The sequence below is a fragment of the Heterodontus francisci genome, chromosome 9, assembly GCF_036365525.1.
Source record: "Heterodontus francisci isolate sHetFra1 chromosome 9, sHetFra1.hap1, whole genome shotgun sequence".
Taxonomy (NCBI): domain Eukaryota; kingdom Metazoa; phylum Chordata; class Chondrichthyes; order Heterodontiformes; family Heterodontidae; genus Heterodontus; species Heterodontus francisci.
In genome coordinates this window covers 76,920,109-76,939,782 of record NC_090379.1, presented here as the reverse complement: position 1 = coordinate 76,939,782, position 19,674 = coordinate 76,920,109, and the positions used below count along the sequence as shown (strand labels likewise).

At 40.8% G+C, this 19,674-nt stretch overlaps 1 protein-coding gene across 4 annotated transcripts in view; it reads left to right on the top strand.

Moving 5' to 3' along the window:
* g2e3 (G2/M-phase specific E3 ubiquitin protein ligase) overlaps positions 1–19,674 on the top strand; it is a 169,181-nt gene that overhangs the window by 82,940 nt on the left and 66,567 nt on the right. For all 4 annotated transcript variants that reach the window (XM_068039370.1, XM_068039369.1, XM_068039368.1 and 1 more), the window contains 2 exons: positions 10,836–10,960; positions 17,516–17,648. In XM_068039370.1, coding sequence (XP_067895471.1) covers positions 10,836–10,960; positions 17,516–17,648 — 258 coding nt within the window. The remainder of the gene's footprint in view (positions 1–10,835; positions 10,961–17,515; positions 17,649–19,674) is intronic.

The window sequence follows — 19,674 nt, the reverse complement described above, 5'->3', positions numbered from 1 at the left end:
CTTTGTATATAGCTCATAGATTTCCATTGTCACGTGCAGTTTGGATTTCTTGATATAAGCTGATCCAGTGTTTTTTTGCGCAATATGTCCCTCTCCTTTGCACAGCTGTCTTGGCTACTTTCAGGTAGTGCAGTGTCTTTGCTGTTGGGTTTATGTTGTGCATCATATAGGCTTTGTTTTTTGCATCAATGACGGATATCATCTCAGCTGAGTAGGTCTCAAATCAGTCCTTGTTGCGGGTTCTGTCTTTACCAAAGGATACTTCTGCTTCATAAATGATTGAGCTTAGTGACTTCCAAACTTCATAATGCCAGCATTGGTGTTTCCAAGGAGTATTTGAAAGCACATTATAATATCTGATTCCCAGGAAGCTATGGTGATGCTTTCTGACTTCACCAATCCACCATACCAGCCTTGATGACTCGAAGCAGTGCTCGTCAGTGATTAGGGCTATCACTTGTAGTCATGGCTGATTCTGTAAGGCTGCACCAACCTGAAGGGGAGAACAGATATAACGAGGCCCTTAGCTCCACCAGAATAGAAAATTCTCGATTGCTAGATCACTGCATCCTATATAATTGGAAGAAAGGCTTGCTTTCATAAATTGCTGCTGATGGTAGAGTAAGATGTCCCACCCTACAGCATGAGGGTGCACAGGAAGGAGAGGGCATATAACCGAACTGTTGAAAAAAATGACTATGGGCCAGTGCTTTCAATTAATAAAAGTTGACATACCAAATAAAGCTAGTTCACACCTGTGTTTCTGCGGATCTCCTCACCCTTCCAAAGTTCTCCACTGTCTAAAACTTCTCCCGATTTCCTTCATAAGACACACTGGACTAGTAATCCAGAGTCCTTGGCTAATGCTCTGGGGACATGGGTTCGAATCCCACATGGCAGATGATGAAATTTGAATTCAATTAATAAATCTGGAATTAAAAGCTAGTCTAATGGTGACCGTGAAACCATTGTCGATTGTTCTAAAATCCCTGATTCACTAACGTCCTTTAGGTAAGGAAATCTGCTGTCCTTACTGGGTCTGGCCTTCATGTTAAAGGCCTGCTCAGGTCAGGAGATAAAAACCCGACCCAAACCCGAAAGAACCACATCGGACCTGAACCCGGCCCGAGTCCCGCCATTTTTTTCCCACACCCAGCCTGACACGACCACTGTTCACTTTTACCACCTACCTTCCGGTTTTCGCTTTGTGCAGATAAGCAACAAAAATTGTAATTGGACTTGAAAGGTTGTTTAAAAAGATGAAGATTAGAGCCACGGAGTCAGTACTGTATGTGTGTAGACTAGAGTCCTGACAGTGATCATTTTATATTTATATAAATACTGTATATTTTATAATCACTCAGGACCTTCCTGGTCTCTGCATCTCAGCTGCTCACTGGATAAACTTGCAGCAAGTATTTCAACTTGTGCAGCAGGCGTCTAGGTAATGTATATTTTTTGAGCCTTCTGGCAATTGTTGTGTTTGCTTTAAGCAATGCTGGTACAGTGTGACACAACCTGTCTGGGCACAACTCCATGGGTTTCTATTTAACTCGTGATCAAACAATCACTGACTCCGTGGCTCTAATCTTCATCTTTTTAAACAACCTTTCAAGTCCAATTACAGTTTTTGTTGCTTACCTGCACAAACTGAAAAAGTGAAAAACGGAAGGTAGGTAAAGTGAATATTCCGGTGGTCGGGTTGGGCTTGGGAAAAAATGAAAGGACTTGGGCCTGGTCGGGCTTGGGTCGGATGTTGTTCTGTCGGGCTCGGGTCGGGTTTCCTTTACAGACTTTACTGCAAGTGCAGGTCTGCAGTACTGTTTGATTGAAGACTTCTGGTGGTTGATCAGCATACATACCACCAGCACCTCGAATAGCCTACAAAGCAAAAAAAAAATGTTAATATTGACAAAGTATGTTGAACAATTTCTAGCATTGACATTTAATACAATTTTACATAAAGGTTAGTATCACTTTAAAATAATATATATATTCTTACCCTAGATTATTTAATGTCATGGATGAATCTTAACCCTCCAAAGCTTTGAGTGTCCATCTATCCTTTGAGATCTTTGTTCATCGGGCAGTGCTACAAAAACTTACAATCAGCAAGCGCTGCTTGTTAATTGCTTTTACACACTGGACTGTCTTGTTCCTCTAAGATTACAGTTCAGTCTTAGAAGAGATAAAGCATCCCATAAGCCCTGATTTGAAGTATTAAAATGCAAAACAAATAATCTAACAGTGATCAAATAGTTATGTATTTATCGAATATCTTTATTCCAACTCCTTGAGTACACAAAATTAAAGATCCTACCTCCAGGAGCAAAACTAAGTTTTTTAGATAACTTTAAAATACACATAGTATTTCTCTTTTCTGTCAGAAATATCAACCTGTCTCTTCCGAGACTTCCAAACAACTTCTTGACTCCGTCATGATTTTTAAGCAGTCTTCATGAGATTATCCATTTTTTCTCTACAGAGAAAGACTTGCTGTTCTCTAGCACCTTTCACAACCTCAGGATGTCCTAAACCACTTTCCACTCAGTGAAGGTCTTTGTGAATTGTAGTCACTGTTGTAAAGAAGGAAACGCAGCAGCCATTGCCCACAGCAAGCTGCCACAAACAGCACTGTGATAATAACCAGATAAAACAGAAACAAATTGTGTCAAACCATAGACTAAAAAGAAAACAAATAGCCTAGTCCAACAAAGCACCCAATAGGCAGTTAGGTGAACATTTGATTTAGTAGTCTCAGTTACCGACATAGCAAGTAAGTCGTCTCAATTACAGACATGGCCAAAAAAAACAAAAGGTGTTATAAATTGTCATGTAAAAAAATAGAGGCAACAGTGGAAGGCTTAAGGGTAGTCTTCCGCTGGTCAATTATCCTTCCGGTTACGCTGAAGTTCCTCTCACTGCTGCTACTGCTCGCCAGAATGCAAAGTATACTTCTAGCCAGCCTGGCTAATTTAGGGTATGCAACATTGTGTTCCTTCCACCAGTCCAACGGATCACACTCGCTTGCCATCGCCAACACAGCAGGCTTCTGTGCTGTGTACTGCTGCACTTTATCAATTGTGTCCTTTTCTTCATTAACATTCTCCCATTCAGCAAATTCAGTCAGTGCTTTTTTGGCAGCTGTAGGTTCATTTCGTTTCCTTTACAGGGTCTTCTGTTTCAAAGTTGCTGATACGTCTGCGCACTTCAGAATAAATTTCTTCCCTATTGTGGCTGGACAACATTTGCAGCTGATTAAATTTAGGCCAGAGAAATGTTGCTATCTTGTGCACGTCATTTGCTTCAACTTTCTTCAGAAGCCACTCTCTGTTGACAACTGCTTTCATTGGAGTATCTGAAGAAAGTGGCATACAGAATCGTTTAAGTTTCTCGAAGCATGGAATTACCAGGTTCAATGTAGGATACTGGTCTCCCTCAAGTTCCATCTGAGCTTCATAAAATGATCGGAGGAAATCAACCATAAACTGCAAGGCATCGAGGGCGATGTTTTCCAACCTGTAGTTTTCCCCACGCTGTTCCAGTTTCTCGTGCAGCTCATGATAAATATCCTTAATTGAATTCAGTGTCAGATACACAGTACTGTACCTCGTTTCTGCCATTGGATTTAAAGTTTTAGATAACTGCAGCAAGACCAGACTGCTTAATGTATGTCACCAAGGCTTTGGCATAATGTATAGTTTCTACAACATCCGGAGCTTCGGAAGCTAATTCCTTTGGATCAAGTGAACGTCGAAGGACCATGTTATATATGTGGTCCTGACAATCCAGATGTTGATATGGTCTAAGAGCAAGCACTATGTTAGTGCCTTAATCTGTCACCCAGACTAACTTATTTAAATTTGCTGGGTCGAATCCAAAAGTATTCACTAGCAGCTTTAAAATCTCACACCTGATGTTTTCGCCAGTTTTGGCATCCTCCAGTGGAAACATTGCTGTTAAAACTTTGGCATTAAGTTTAAAATCTACTGTGATGCAATGACAAGTTATCGACATACAATGGATTTTACGGTAATTGTCTGTCCATATGTCAATTGTCATTCCCACATTCACATCCTTCAGTATGTCAGTAATCTGAGAAATTAGTTGTTTTCTCTTCTCTTCAGCCATATCACAACACCTTCTTGAAACTGTAATTGGATTTGGTAACACACTTGACACTGATACTCGACCGTATGCAGCACCCACATTGATAAGCTCTTGTGCTCGCTCAACAAACCCTTCACTAGAGACAGTTTGGAAAGGTCGAATATCCTTGCAAAAGAGACTCGCGCATTTGTCTGTAATTTGTGATTTCCTGTGAGTTGGTATGGTTTTTCTACTCATCTGTACAAATAGAGTTATGGACGACTGAGTTGGCCCTGCTGCGGGTTGAGTACAACCTTTTTCAGTGTACCATTGCAATGATGAGTTTCTTGTCTTTTTGCTGTCATATTTTAGTAGAAGTTTGCAAGATTTGCATTGTACAAATCCAGTTGAACTTTTACTATCACGGATTGAAATGTTTCCAAACAGGAGATTTGCCTTTTCCACCTACAAGACTTGCCACTGCTAAACATTCTCCAGTTGACAGCATTCGTTTTACCTCTATAGTGCACTCACTGTACTTACCACTTTTGGATGGATGGATTAAGTAAGCTGCAGCATGAGCGCAATGATGTCATAGAGACGCTCACTGCGCAGACTCAGAGTTTCCCTCCTTGATGTCCCGGACTCCCAGCTCAGGTAGGTTTTTGAACTTTTCACACTTAGCAGCAGAGCAAGATGCAAGACCTGTGTGTGTCCGGCCAGACCCGGAAAAGTGACCCGACCCAACCCGAACCACTCCAGACCCACAGCAATGTGGTTGACTCTTAAATGCCTTCTGAAATAGCCTAGCAAGGAACTCAGTTGTCAAGGGCAATTAGGGATGGGCGATAAATGCTGGCCTTGCCAGCGATGCCCACATCCCATAAAAGAATTTTTTAAAATTTACATTTACCTTCCATCAAACAACTCCCAGCTGTTGCAAGCATCTGTAGAAATAAGCTCATAACTCTGGTTAAGCCACATCTACTGTTTAAAGATAACATTCACCAAGTGTGCCAAAAAATTCATTCACATCCACACCAATTTTGGCACACCGTGTCTATTCTTTATGCCAGCTATCTTATTTGTTAAAGCTCCAGGTTTGCTACTTCTGAGTGACTGCCTAAATGAGGTGAACTTGAGCAGTGGGTGCCATGGATGGTTCCCTGGAGCCTTAAAGACCTGAAGTGACTCATTGTTTTGGTGAAGCAAATGTCCCAGAGGCAGTTTTTGGCAGCCAGACGCTTGCAGTGTCAAGGGATGGTAGGCTCATATCGCATGCAACAAAGGGCCTGAAATTAGTTAGTTCAGTGCCACTCTGGAGTACAGTAACATGTCTTACAATTCCTTGCCCTCCACTGGTGCTGGACACTGGCTCTGAGGTGCTATTGGTCATTATAAACTGGTTTTAGTCAGGTCTTGAATGCCCAGTGCAAATGTATTCAGGCTGACCCTCAAGGGATCTGTTGAAGCTTTTAGCCACCATCCAGAAGCCTTCGTACGTCTTCCTGGTACCTTTGTCGCCTCCATTGCCTGCACATGGAATCGATGCTGCTGAGTTGGGCACTGTGCCCTTGAGATCTGGGTCCCTAGGTTCCATGGAGGACTGGCAATCTTTCCCTCTTTCACTTCAAAATGCTACCTCACAAGTGCCCTGCCTAATTAAAACAGTTCTGAATTGCTACAAGCGAGTGTCTTTGAGATGTTACTCCGACAGTTCAGATTCCTTGATGATGTTTTGGGTTTCGAAGTGCCTGGGTGGTCATTGGAGTGGCAGGCATCTTCCTGCAATGCACTCCATTTAATGTGACAAACTGAAAATTTTCTATAGTCTCAGTTTCCCTTCCTCAGATGCTAACCCAGTAAGGAGTGGCAATACTGTTCCAAAGCCACCCCAAGTACGTAATTAGAGACTAGGAGGGAAAACAGGAAGGCTATCTATAGAATCAGAAAATGCTGGAAATTCTCAGCAGGGCAAGCAGCATCTGTGGGGAGAGAAAAGCGTTAAGGAAAGGTCATTGACCTGAAGCATTGGGCTGAATCTTCTGTACCCGCCGCTGAGGTCAGTGGCGGGTGAAAAAACAGCAGCCCGTCTGCGCCAGCCACATGTCACGGAGCCACCGCAATCTTCCGTGCAACGGCTCATTTGAACGGCTAGTGCGGGCCCTCCCCGATCACGTGGAGGGGGTTGCCTGTCCGTCCCTGGAAATGCCATCAGCTGCCTGTGCGCGGGTGCTGACTCCATTTTTAAAGAGCTGTCAGCCCTACCGGCAGATTTAAATATTTAAAAATAAAGCGATTTAAAAAAAAAATTACATACATTTATTTTGCCCCTCTCCCACCCCCAATAACCATAAAATTATTAATTTTCCCTCTCCCCACCCCCAAAAACACTTACCTGTATAATTTGATTTCTCCCACCCCCCAGAACTGTAAAAGCTTAACCTCCAACCCTTCTCACCATTCCCGACACCAATAATGTTACTTTGACCCCGTTTTCCCCGCCACCCCCCCACCACTCTGAGAAACTTACCTTCTCCCCCCTCCCCACCAGTGTGACGCCTCGTTTCCCTGGATGGGAATCCAAAGGCATGGGAGGCTGAAGATCGGAGCGGGACAGAAGTATAAATAATTCATGACTTAATTCATTTAAATATTTAAATGGTGGCAATATCGGGTCAGGCCCTCGTGGCGTCGCGGTGTGTGGCGGCCCTCTCCCAGAGGCATCGTCAGGCCCTCCCCCACCACGGACCCCGACCCCTGGGGGAGAACTAAATCCAGCCCATCACCACTCTCTTCCCAGTGCAGATGCTGTTTGATCTGTTGAGTATTTTCAGTTTTTATTTTCGATTTCCAGCATCCGGAGGGAGTGCAACAAATGTTAACTAGACTGTCCTATGAGGAGAGATTGAGTAGACTAATTCTATATTCCCTGGAGTTTAGAAGAATGCGATATTATCTAATTGAAACATTTAAAATTCTTAAGGGGCTTGACAGGATAGATGCTGAGAAAATGTGTCCCCTGGCAGGGGAATCTAGAACACGAGGTCACAGTCTTCGAGTAAAGGCTCTGCCTTTATCTCAGGAGTGAGATGAGAAATTTCTTCACGCAAAGGGTTGTGAATCTTTGGAATTCTCTGTCCCAGAGAGCTGTGGATGCTCAGTCGTTGAGTATATTCAAGATAGAAATTGCTAGATTTTTGGGTACTCAAGGAATTGAGAGATATGAGGATAGTTCAGGAAGGTGGCGTTAAAGTAGAAGATCAGCCATGATCAAGTTGAATAGCGGAGCAGGCTCGAAGGGCCAAATGGCCTACTCCTACTCCTCCTAGTTCTTATGTTCTCATTATTTTTGTAGCATAAGAATCACGTGGACAGGCAGAAGTCCCACTTCGTCACTAACATGCCAAGAGGAGAATGCAGTCATATAGCTCAAGTTTCCTTCTTTATTGAAACTAACCTCTTATCCTATCTTGTATACTACTATTGATTTCTTATGTCTTTCAGTTTAATTAGAATTCTTTCATGTGAATATTTCTTCTTTGGCCTCCTTATCTCGAGAGACAATGGGTAAGCGCATGGAGGTGGTCAGTGGTGTGTGGAGCAGCGCCTGGAGTGGCTGTAAAGGCCAATTCTAGAGTGACAGGCTCTTCCACAGGTGCTGCAGAAAAATTTGTTTGTCGGGGCTGTTACACAGTTGACTCTCCCCTTGCGCCTCTGTCTTTTTTCCTGCCAACTGCTAAGTCTCTTCAACTCGACACACTTTAGCCCCGTCTTTATGGCTGCCCGCCAGCTCTGGCGATCGCTGGCAACTGACTCCCACAACTTGCGATCAATGTCACAGGACTTCATGTCGCGTTTGCAGACGTCTTTAAAGCGGAGACATGGACGGCCGGTGGGTCTGATACCAGTGGCGAGCTCGCTGTACAATGTGTCCTTGGGGATCCTGCCATCTTCCATGCGGCTCACATGGCCAAGCCATCTCGAGCGCCGCTGACTCAGTAGTGTGTATAAGTTGGGGATGTTGGCCGCCTCGAGGACTTCTGTGTTGGAGATACGGTCCTGCCACCTGATGACAAGTATTCTCCGGAGGCAGCGAAGATGGAATGAATTGAGACGTCGCTCTTGGCTGACATATGTTGTCCAGGCCTCGCTGCCATAGAGCAAGGTACTGAGGACACAGGCTTGATACACTCTGACTTTTGTGTTCCGTGTCAGAACATTTCTGATAGTACAAAAAGCTAGATGATCGGCATCTCGAGTATCTACCTTATTTGTAACATACTCAGGGAAGTGGTAAAAGTTTGCACAGCAGAATCTCTTTCTAAATCCATGCTGGCCATTTTATTAAATTATTGCTAATACTAGGTATGGTTTTAAATATACATGATATAGATAGGTAATTGGTCTGTAATTGCCTATACTTGCTTACATCTAGTTCTACAAAACTAAATGATTCCTTCATGATAATTGCATAGAAATTTCCTTCTTGGACACCTTCAGCGCCTGAGGATCTCTGCTATAAGGCCTACGTGGTTAGTTAGTCTTTAACTCCATTTATTAAACACCTTTGCCTCACTGATTTCAAATTCTTCCATAATATTTGGTGTATTAAAGGAAATGGATAGAAAATTTCTTTAATCCCCATTAGTAAATACTTCTAGAAAGTATTAATTTAAAACCATTTTTACTTTGTGCCCAATTTCATGTTTCTCGCTAGTTGATCACTAAAAATGTTAGTGATACCTCTAATCTTAGTCGAACAGCACAAGATTGTCAGACTGGAAGACAGTGCTCAAAAGGAGATAGCCACTAAAGAAGTCTTACTGAGTTGCCGAAGAAAGGTTCCACAGATCTTCAAAGTTATTCCTGCTTCAAAATTCCAGATGTCTGTCGAGGTTACATTGCAGCATCTGTTTCTGTACAGTCTTCAAGCGCAGGTAATGTCATTGGAATGTTGTGCATAATTGTAGCTTGAGCAAAACAAGTTTTTTAATTTTTGTAATTTACATGGGAAAAAAATTTATTAATTGCATGTATTTTTGCTTTTTTTAAAATCTTCCAAATTGATGTCTTCAGATCCATAAGATATGTATTTGTTATAACCAACCAAAGTTTACATATTATCCCATTTTGTTTTCAGAATGAACTAGTTATCATTTTGAAGAACTGCACCACCCATTGCAGAAATTGCTACATATGAGATTACCAGGGATCAGGAATTCACTGGTGAGGACTTGTCATAGCCACTGAATCACCTGCCAGGAAGAATCATCCCTAATTCCTTCATGGAGCCTGCCTGGAGGCACCTCAGATTTTAAGGTTTCATCACGACAAATGGGGACAAGTCAACCACAAGAAAATTCTTTTCTCTGCCTGTTCCCTTCCAAACAGAGAAGTGTACATATCTACTGAAGTATGCTCAGACTATATCCATTGGAGTATGTAATCTGGTAACAGTATGATGCATACTGATATAGTTTGCCTACATAACAGATACAATCTTGTGAGCACGCAGGTGTAAAATCAACAACTCTGCTCCATACTATCCCAGAATGGAACTGCGCAAGGGTTTTGGAGAGACATTTGAAGGATGTTGGATCAGTGTCTGCTTCACCTGTGATTGAGGTAGTCCACCATCTTGGGTACAGTACTCTGGAGCATGCTTTGATGGATTTGCCCTTCCAAAAAGCAGTGTGCTTTTATATTTGTCCAGAAATAAAAAGTACCTGTAAAACAATGTTATGGCTATTCGTTTTCTTAGCACTGTTTATCTCTCATACATATTTGGATTTAGATTATATTTGCAAGGCATACATTGCACCTGGTATTCATCAAGTGTTTACAGTTGAACAAATTACCTCAATGTAGTGGTGCTAAATACAGTTGATTATTTCTGAATAATATTTTATTTACTGATACTAGCTGAAAAGTTGTGACAAAATAACATCTATTTAGTGTTTTTCTCCCCCCCTCTTCCAAGCATAGCTTTCGAACTCCGTTCATGTGTTAATGGGAACCTTTGTAATAGTTAGCAGCTTACCTTGGATGAAGCAATTCGGTCTGATTCAATGATCACCTTCCCCTCCTCCACCCCTTCCCAAGAGTCCTGGGCATGTTGTATTATTTATGCAGTGGATATCATGCATGGTGGAGGGGTGTCATGGCTAGTGTTGGTTAACAGTGTAATTATTGTTTCAATGTAGATGTTGCACAATGTATTAAGTGTGGATTCAGAATCATGCACTACCATAATACAATGCATAGTAGGTTAAAAGTAATAAAGCAGTTTTTAAAAATGTTTTGTCATTTCTGTCTAGGATGTCTTCGTATGTATCAGTATAGCAGGATTACAATGTTTTCAATATTATATCACACCTTATTGAAAATAGACTTTCAACTTGCTGTTTTCAAATTAAGGTTTGTTCTGAGTGGTGTTTTAAAAAAAAAGTAAGTTATGTGATGAAATTTAATGGGATCTAGTCCGGTAATTGGTTTAATTGTGAAACGATTAATTTTTCTGAAATTTAGTTTAGGGCATCATTTAAGGTGCCAGCTGACACTTTGCCCAATCAATTTAATCTTTGTACTTATAATTCCATTAACGACTGTAAATAGAGTTTGGTTACTAATTTGTATGTCTTAATATTGCAACTGTTATGTAGTCGAGCGTTTTTCAGACTGATAAAATGTGTTGAAAGATACTGTTGCAAGAAATTAATAGCTGTGCAATTTTTCGATTTCAGTAAATGGGACATTGTACTCTGTAAATACTGTGGCTCCAGCGGGACGCATCTGGCCTGTTCATTGTTAGCAAGCTGCATGGAAAATTGGGAGTGCCCTGAGTGTAGAGATATTGTGTACGAATCAGGTAACTATTTTAGAAATGTGGCATTCCTATTTTGAAACATTTATTTGAAGTGTCTAATATATTATTAATAGCCAAGGTCTTGCTCAAGTCGTTCTAGTTTAGTAACTGGTTATAAGTTGACTGCATTTTTACAACATGAAATGAATGAACTGATGCTGAGTTGAGGTCTATGCAATTTATATAGAACTATTACCAAATGCCTTCTGAAAATCCAAGTCCGTTCTATTTGGTAGATAGCCCTCATCATCCTCAAAGAATTTTAGTAGATCTTAAACTATGGTACATAGAATTTACAACGCAGAAACACCCCAATCAGCTCAGCAGGTCTATGCCAGTGTTTTATGCTCCACACAAGCCTCCTCCCAATTTACTTCATTTCACCCTATTGCAATATCCTTCTATTCCTTTCTCCCTCATGTATTTGTCTAACTTCCCTTTAAATGCATTAATGATATTCTCCTTAACCTATCCATGGGGTTACGGATGCCACATTCTCACCGCTCTTGAGTAAAGATGTTTCTCAAGGTCCTTATTCAATTTATTAGTGTCTGTCTTACATTTATGGTCCCTAGTTTTGGACTGCCCCATAAGTGGAAACATTGCTTGGTACCCATCATTTCTGGCCTCTGCTCTTTAACTGCACATTCCATTGAATGCTGTTACGTATCAAATATAGAAACCTAAAATTTTACAGTTTATAACTTGCTCCCTTTTTGTTAAATAACAATCATATTTGCTATCCTCCAGTCTTTGCATGCAGTTCCATTGTTTCTTGATCTCCTAAAAACAGCTAACAGGGCTTCAATTTGCTTATAGATTCAAGGATATACTGAATCTGGTCCAGGTTTTCTCTCGGCATTTAATTTGTGCAGTTTGTTTGTGGCATGATTTGCCAATTTACATACATGTTGTAGCTTTTTAGAGCTTAATACTCTATTCAAAGCAAGTAGTCTGTTCATTAAGTTCTGCTCCAAGGAAATTTTGATTTGAGAATCCTGCCCTTTGTTCCCATTAATTCAATTTCTGGAGCAAGTTTTTTTTAATTGGCCTTTTTTCTGCAATATCAAAATCATGGTCACATCCTTGCAAAGTGTGCTTGTTATTTCTGATTACATTAACTTTGAAACAAACCATGATTGCTAAATTCTGTACAGGCTGCTGGCCATCAAATGTTCTACTTTTTAAATGAAATAAAACTGCATTCATGATTATTACCAGGAACAATTCAAAAATTTGACCTTGTTGTTGCTTTTATATTAATTCTTGGGATGTGGGTATCACTGACAGCATTTATTGCCCATTCATAGTTGCCCTGAGAAAGTAGTGCTGAGACACCTTCTTGAACTGCTGGAATTCTTTGTAGTAGTTTCAAACAACTGTTAGGCCACTTCAGAGGTTATTTAAGTCAGCCACAATGGTGTGGAACTGGAGTCGCAATTAAGCCAAACTGGATAAGGGTGGCAGGTTTCCTTCCCTAAAGAACACCAGTGAACAAGTTGGGCTTTACACCAATCTGATTGCTTCATTGGCACTTTTTACTGATACCATCTTTTTATTTCCAGATTTTTTAACCTAAATTTAAATTCTTAAACTGCCATGGTAGCAATAAAACTGTCATTCTCTGGATTATTGTCCAAGCCTTTGAGTTATTAGTCCAATAACACAATCACTACACTACAATGTTGTGCATAACCATTATAACTTTTGATACGGCATTCAAAACTAACTTCTTGAAATGCGTGCATCTGTATTAAAGCTGGTCAGTGTGAATAATTAACATAATTTATTTTGATTGCAGTCACTCTGTAACAGTTCAGTCCATATTCATTTATCGATAGCTTGTGTTGGCATTGGTATAATAGCCAAAATATAAATGTTTGTACATGGATCTTTAGTTTGCTGTCAACCCCCTAATAACTTGGAAACACTATTTAATCCTCAAATTTTCAGCGTTTATTCTATGCATAACTTTATTTCGATATTCAGCATATTTAACGTAAACTACTGATTTTGTGGTTACTGCTTCTTATTACTTGTAATAACTTTGTAAGTTTTTTGTTTCTGATAACTTAGATTTTTTAAATTTGTTATCATAATGTGGGTGATGCTGGCAAAGCAGCATTTATTGTCCGTCCCTAGTTGTCTTGAGAAGGTGGTGAACTGTCGTCTTGAACCAGTGCAGTCCTTGTTAGGGTGCTCCCATGTTAGATGCACATATCGTGTTAGGTGGGAATTCCAGGATTTTGATCCAGGACAATGGAAGAGCACGAATATATGTCCTGGTCATAATGGTATGAAACTTGAAGGTGATGTATTCATGACATTTCTTGACATTGCTGTCCTTGTTTTTCTCGTTGAAAAGGGCTCATAAGGCTAGTAGGTGCTTTTGAAATAAGCTTTAAGTTGTTGCATCCTGTAGATAATCCATGCTTCAGCATCAGTGCATCTTTGGTGGAAGCAGTAGTTAATGAGGTATAGTTTCTGCTCTGTTGTGCTGGTTTTTTAGGCACAATTCCCTGAAATTGGCATAACCCACACTAAAAAGGCACTGAATTTTAAGTGGAAATTATGTTTCGTGCAACTTGTGTTTCTGTAATCTTTTGAGTTAGTTTGAAAATAATTACGCTCGATGCAGGCCCTGCCCACAAAACTGGTCACACCCCCAATGAATTAATCATCATTGCGAGTTTCTGCTAATTGCACGAGTTTGCAGGCCTTCAAGGAGGCTCTTAATAAGCTGGTTCTTTTGGGTGCAAGGACACTGTGCACATTTTAAAAGCTTTTGAATTTAATTTTTAAAAATTTATTAAAGCTACAGTACCCAGTATCATTAGTAAATGGTTCTGTATATTTTTTAAAGTCATTTTGAGTAATTTAAAATCTGGTTACTCAGGTGGTGGATTGACACTGATTAAATTCATTTTTTTTGTGATACCCATTTTCAGCTGTATTAATCAAACTGCTCCAAGTTACTATAAAAGTAGATCACAGTTTTTTATTAAAGCAAATTTTATTTAAAATTACAATTCTAAAACGCAGCCTGATTAGGTTTTGGCTTAAGGAGGGGCAAGAATGGAACTCAATATCCCTGAATATAGAGTTTTCAGGCGGGAGAGAAAGGGAGATTAAAAAAAAAAGAGGGGGTATAGCATTATTAGTTAAGGAATCAATAACAGCCTTGAGGAGGGATGATATGCTTAATGAATCATCAAATGAGGCCATATGGGTGGAGCTCAGAAATAAAAAAGAGGCAGCCACACGACTAGGAGTTTACTAGAAACTGCAAATAGTGAGATGGAGGTAGAAAAACAAATATGTAGGCAAATTTATGAGTGCAAAAACGATAGGGCGGTAATAATTGGGGATTTCAACTACTTCAACTGGGATAGAAACAGTGTGAAGGGCACAGAGGGGACAAAATTCGTGAACTGCGTTGGAGAACTTTTTTAGCCAGCATGTAACAAGCCCAACGAGAGGGGGTACAATTCTAGGTTTAGTCTTCAGTAATGAAGCTGGACAAGGGAAGGAAATAACAGTGGGTGACCATTTTGGAGATAGTGACCATAATACAGTAGGTTTTAGCATAATCATGGAAAAGGACAAAGCTAAAACAGGAGTAAAAGTTCTCGATTGGGGGAAGGCACATGAGAGGTGACCTGGCGAAAATGGACTGGATACAGCTACTTGTAGGAAATCCAGTGGGAGGCATTCAAAAGTGAGATAATATAGGCACAGTGTAGGCATGTCCCCACAAAGATAAAGGGTAGTACTGCCAAATTTAGAGGCCCCTGGTTATCTAGAAGTTTTACAGGATAAGTTAAAACAGAAAAAGAAAGCTTATGATCACAAAAATCTTAATACGTTAGAATATCTATAAATGAATAATTCTAGAGGATTATAGAAAGTGCAGGGGTGAAATAAAAAAGGAAATTAGAAAAGCAGAGAGGACATGAAAAATTATTGGCAGGTAAAATCAAGGAAAACCCTAAGATGTTTTATCAGTATGTTAAGAGCAAGAGGATAACTAAGGAAAGGGTAGGGCCTATCAGAGATGTACAAGGGAACTTATGCGTGGACGCAGATGATGTGGCCTGGGTTCCTGATGAGTTTTTTGGCTGCCTTCACAAAGGAGAGGGTTGATGTAGATATTGTAGTTAAAGAAAAGGAGTGTGAAATATTAGATACAATAGCATAATGAGAGAGGAGGTACTAGAGGGTCTGACATCCTTGAAAGTGGATAAGTTGCCAGGGCTGGATGGATTGCAACCCAGGTTGTTTAAGGAAACCAGGGAGGTAATGGCGGATGCGCTGAGGATCATCTTCAAATCCTCGCTAGATACAGGAGAGGTACCAGACGATTGGAGGTCTGTGAACTTTGTACTATTGTTTTAACAAGGGTGCGAGGGATAGGCCAAATAATTATAGGCCGGTCAGTCTGACCTCGGTGGTGGGTAAATCGCTAGAATCTATTCTGAGGGACAGGATAAGCTGCCACTTAGAAAGGCATGGATAAATCAGGGATCGTCAGCATGGATTTGTTAAGGGAAGGTCATGGCTTACTAACTTAATTGAGTTTTTTGAGGAAGTAACAAAAAGGATTGATGAGGGTAATGCAGTGGATGTAGTCTACATGGATTTTAGTAAGGCATTTGACAAGGTCCCACACGGCAAACTGGTCAGTAAAATGAAAGCCCATGGGATACAGGGGAATGTGGCAGGTTGGATCCAGAATTGGCTCAGGGCCAGGAAACAAAGGGTAGTAGTTGATGGATGTTTTTGTGAATGAAAAGCTGTTCCAGTGGCGTTCCACAGGGCTCCGTTTTGGGTCCCTTGTTGTTTGTGGTATATATTAATGAGTTGGACTTAAATATGGGAGGCATGATTGGGAAATTTGCTGATGGCACAAAAATTGGCTGTGTCGTTGATAATGAAGAGGATAGTCATAGACTCCAGGAAGATATCAATGGTTTGGCTGAGTGGGCGGAAAAGTGGCAAATGGAATTCGGTCCAGATAAGTGTGAGGTAATGCATTTGGGGAGTGCAAATAAAGCGAGGGAATACACAATAAATGGGAGGATATTGAGAGGGGTAGAAGAAGTGTAAGACCTTGGAGTGCATGTCCACAAGTCCCTGAAAGTGGCAGGACAGGTGGATAGAGTGGTGAAGAAGGCATATGGAATGCTTTCCTTTATTGGCCGAGGTATAGAATTCAAAAGCAGGGATGTAATGTTGGCCACAATTGGAGTATTGCGTACAGTTCTTGTCACCACATTACAGAAAGGACATTATTGCTGTGGAGAGAGTACAGAGAAGATTTGCAAGAATGTTGCCAGGGCTTGAAAGTTGCAGCTCTGAGGAAAGATTGGATAGGCTAGGGTTGTTTTCCTTAGAACAGAGGAGGCTGAGGGGTGACTTAATTGAGGTGTACAAAATTATGAGGGGCCTAGATAGACACGAAGGACCTGTTTCCCCTAGTGGAGAGGTCAATTACCAGGGGGCTCAGATTTAAGGTGATTTCCTCAAAGGGGGCATGAGGAAAAATGTTTTCACCCAGAGGGTGATGGGTGTCTGGAATTCACTGCCAGGAATGGTGGTGGAGGCAGAAACACTCAATTCTTTTAAAAGGTACCTGAGCATGCACCTGAAGTGCTGCAACCGGCAGAGGTGTTGGAAGATTAGATTAGGCGGCTAGTTTTTTTGGCCGGCACGGACACAATGTGCCGTAATTTTTCTATGGTTCTGTGGTTGCACTGGTTCATGGCATATTTTGTGTTCAGTGGCATGCAAATGAATTTGATCGGAAACTCAAAAATTAAAGCACTTCTCAAACTGCCAATTGCACCCAAAGGAGAAACTCTACCCCACTGAGTCAAGTGGCAAAGAAGCCAATCAAGCAGATTGCTTTTTTTCTCGGATAGTATTGAGATTCTTGACTGTAATTGCAGCTGCACTCTTCCAGAAAAAATAGTCAGGATTCCATTGTACTCCTGACATTGTCGTGGCTGTATGCTTTTTGAATGCACTACAAAGGGGCAAGAGGATGTTAGATCCCAAATGAGAGTATAGAATGTTCATTTGCAGCACTGAGAAGGAGTGCCTTATGCAGTAACTGATCATATGTGAGAATATTTCAGCGGGCAAGGCATGCATACTGAATGAAGACCAGGAGCTTTGGAAGGGAAAGAAATGAATCCCAGGCAGGTAAAGGCTATGTGCAAAGCTAAAGCTGAGAAAGCGGGATTCTACATAAAAGCTTGAAATGGAGAGTGACAACAGATAAATGGCTGTGGGTGCTAACAGAATTGAAAGTGTGTTGGTGTGGTCATTTTTTTCATCCAAAGCTTGCCCAGTTGTGCCAACTGACTGACTTGAAATGTGCGAAAACAATATTGAACTTTCTGTAATGCTACAGTCATCACTTGCTGAAGACATGAATAATGTCTGGTTTAAAAGCAAATGAAAATGCTGCGAGATTGTAAATGTTCATTTATTAAAGACATTCTGTAAAATTGGACAGATTTAACTTTGTAAAATTGTTTTTCATTTTTCTCTTAGAAAAGTTAAGAGGAAGAAGGCTTGGGGGAGAGATAAAATCACCAAAAAGGAAATTTCCAGATAATCAAGAGTCACTGCATTCTCCTAAACACCCTAGATTATCAAGTGAAACTCTGAAAGAATGCAAAAAGTGGTTGGTGTTGCAAAAATTTATTCATGGACAAGTTTTCGTATGTTTAGATACGATAATCAGTACTGTGTTTGGTTCTATATTTGGCAATATAAATAGTTTAATAATTTTTAAATTCTGAAGCTCAAATGTTTGCCTGACCACTTCCATTTATTGCTCACCATCCACATCTCCCCACCCTTCCAACCTCATTTACTTCTACATTTGCCTCTGTCTATATCTCTGTACCTGTTGCTCTGCTCATCTCTGCCTTTGATGTCCGTGTCTTCAGCAAAACCTTCACTGTCTTCCACCTTGGCCATACCCCGCTGCAGCCTTATGTTCAATCACTTAGGTCCAAGGGGCAGAGCTTCACCAGATCTGCATGGCTTATCAAGCTTTACTAGGTCACTCTCCTCTGTTAAAACTGCCTGCTGGTTTCGTGTCATCCTGAAGAACAGAGATGCTGCCTGGCTTTGTTTCTCTACTATAAAACCTTCTCCTTAAACCCTCTCCTGTGTCCTCTTCATCCTCATCTCCAACAAGTATGAGCTATAATAGACTTAGAGAAACATGGGAATATAGGAACAGGAGGAGGCCATTTCGCCCCTCGAGCCTGTTCCGCCATTCAGTGAGATCATGGCTGATCTGCTACCTAACTCCGTGTCTTTGGCCCAAATCCCTTAATACTTTTGGTTAACAGAAATCTATCCACCTCAGATTTAAAATTAAGTCGGCAACAACTTGTTAAGATTAAGACCATGCATTCTGCTGTTTCCCTCCCTTCCCCTTGACCACCAAACCAAACCTCGCACATCGTTCCCACTGAATCCTCCATCTCTGGTTTCACTCCCAGCCCCCACCATGCCCTCTCTGGGCTTATCTAGTTATGCGAGTCGTCTCCTGCTGCCATGACCTCCTAGTAAAGTATTGCTGTTCTTGTACCACAAGGTAGCTAGCATCGTAAATGATTCCCTCTTCAACTACTGTCCTTCCCACTTTCAAAACTGTCATCACCAACCCGTCCTCAAAAACATACCCTTGACCAATGTCCCCTCTAAATATTTTTCATTGTGCATGGCCTGTTCATTTGAATGTGAGATACCTTTAAATTTTTTGCTTGACTGCACACGTGCAGCATCTTAAAGAGGATATCTTGAGTGGCCTGCGTGGTACTTTCCAAGTTGTTGCAGGGCCATGCGCATGCACAGCTTAGAGGGAACATTGCCCTTGACCCCTCCTTGCAAACTACTGCTCCAATCCTCTATTTTATTCCAAAGTATTTGAAAGCATTGGTGCCCCCCAGACCTATGCCCTGTTCTCCCACAGCTCTGTTTGCATCACTGTTCAAATTTGTGTGCCTCCCACAGCACTAAAACCGTCCTGACCAAAGTGGCAAACCACATTCTCTGTGACTCTGGTGCAATTTCCCCCTTGTCCTCTGAGCTCTCTGTGACTTTGTAACAATAGATCACCCTCATTTGACCCAACAAGCCGACTTTATACGGTGGAGCTTGTATGATGTATTTTATTGTGGACTTTCATAAGGAAATTCAATTTAAAAAAAAAAGTTACCAATCCTACCAATATTATTTAACCAAAATGCATTCCCCAGCTGACTGTCTAATGGCTTGCAGAATTAGTTTAGTGTAACATAGAGTATTTGATCATTTCATACCTTAGCTGCATTTAATTGAGGGGATAGATTAGCTTTTAAGTGAGTTAATTTACATTACGTTGTCACTTTGCATATACATTTTTCATACTACTGGTTGGAAAAGAATTATTCTCATTTTTACTTTTGGTTTTATAAGTGTTGCATTCGGTGAGCACAGTTTGTTATATAACCTGTTATAGGTTCTTGCTATTGATGCCATTACTAAATTTTGAAACGTTAGGATCATTCTTCAACTCACCTTTTATACATCGTGAACAAATTCAATTCTGTGTGCTGCCCTCATAGCTTTTTTTAGTACCCAAATCATCTTTCTCCTATTTGAACTCTGTCAACTCTACCACTTCATACTTTCTCCAAAGCAAAACAACAAAC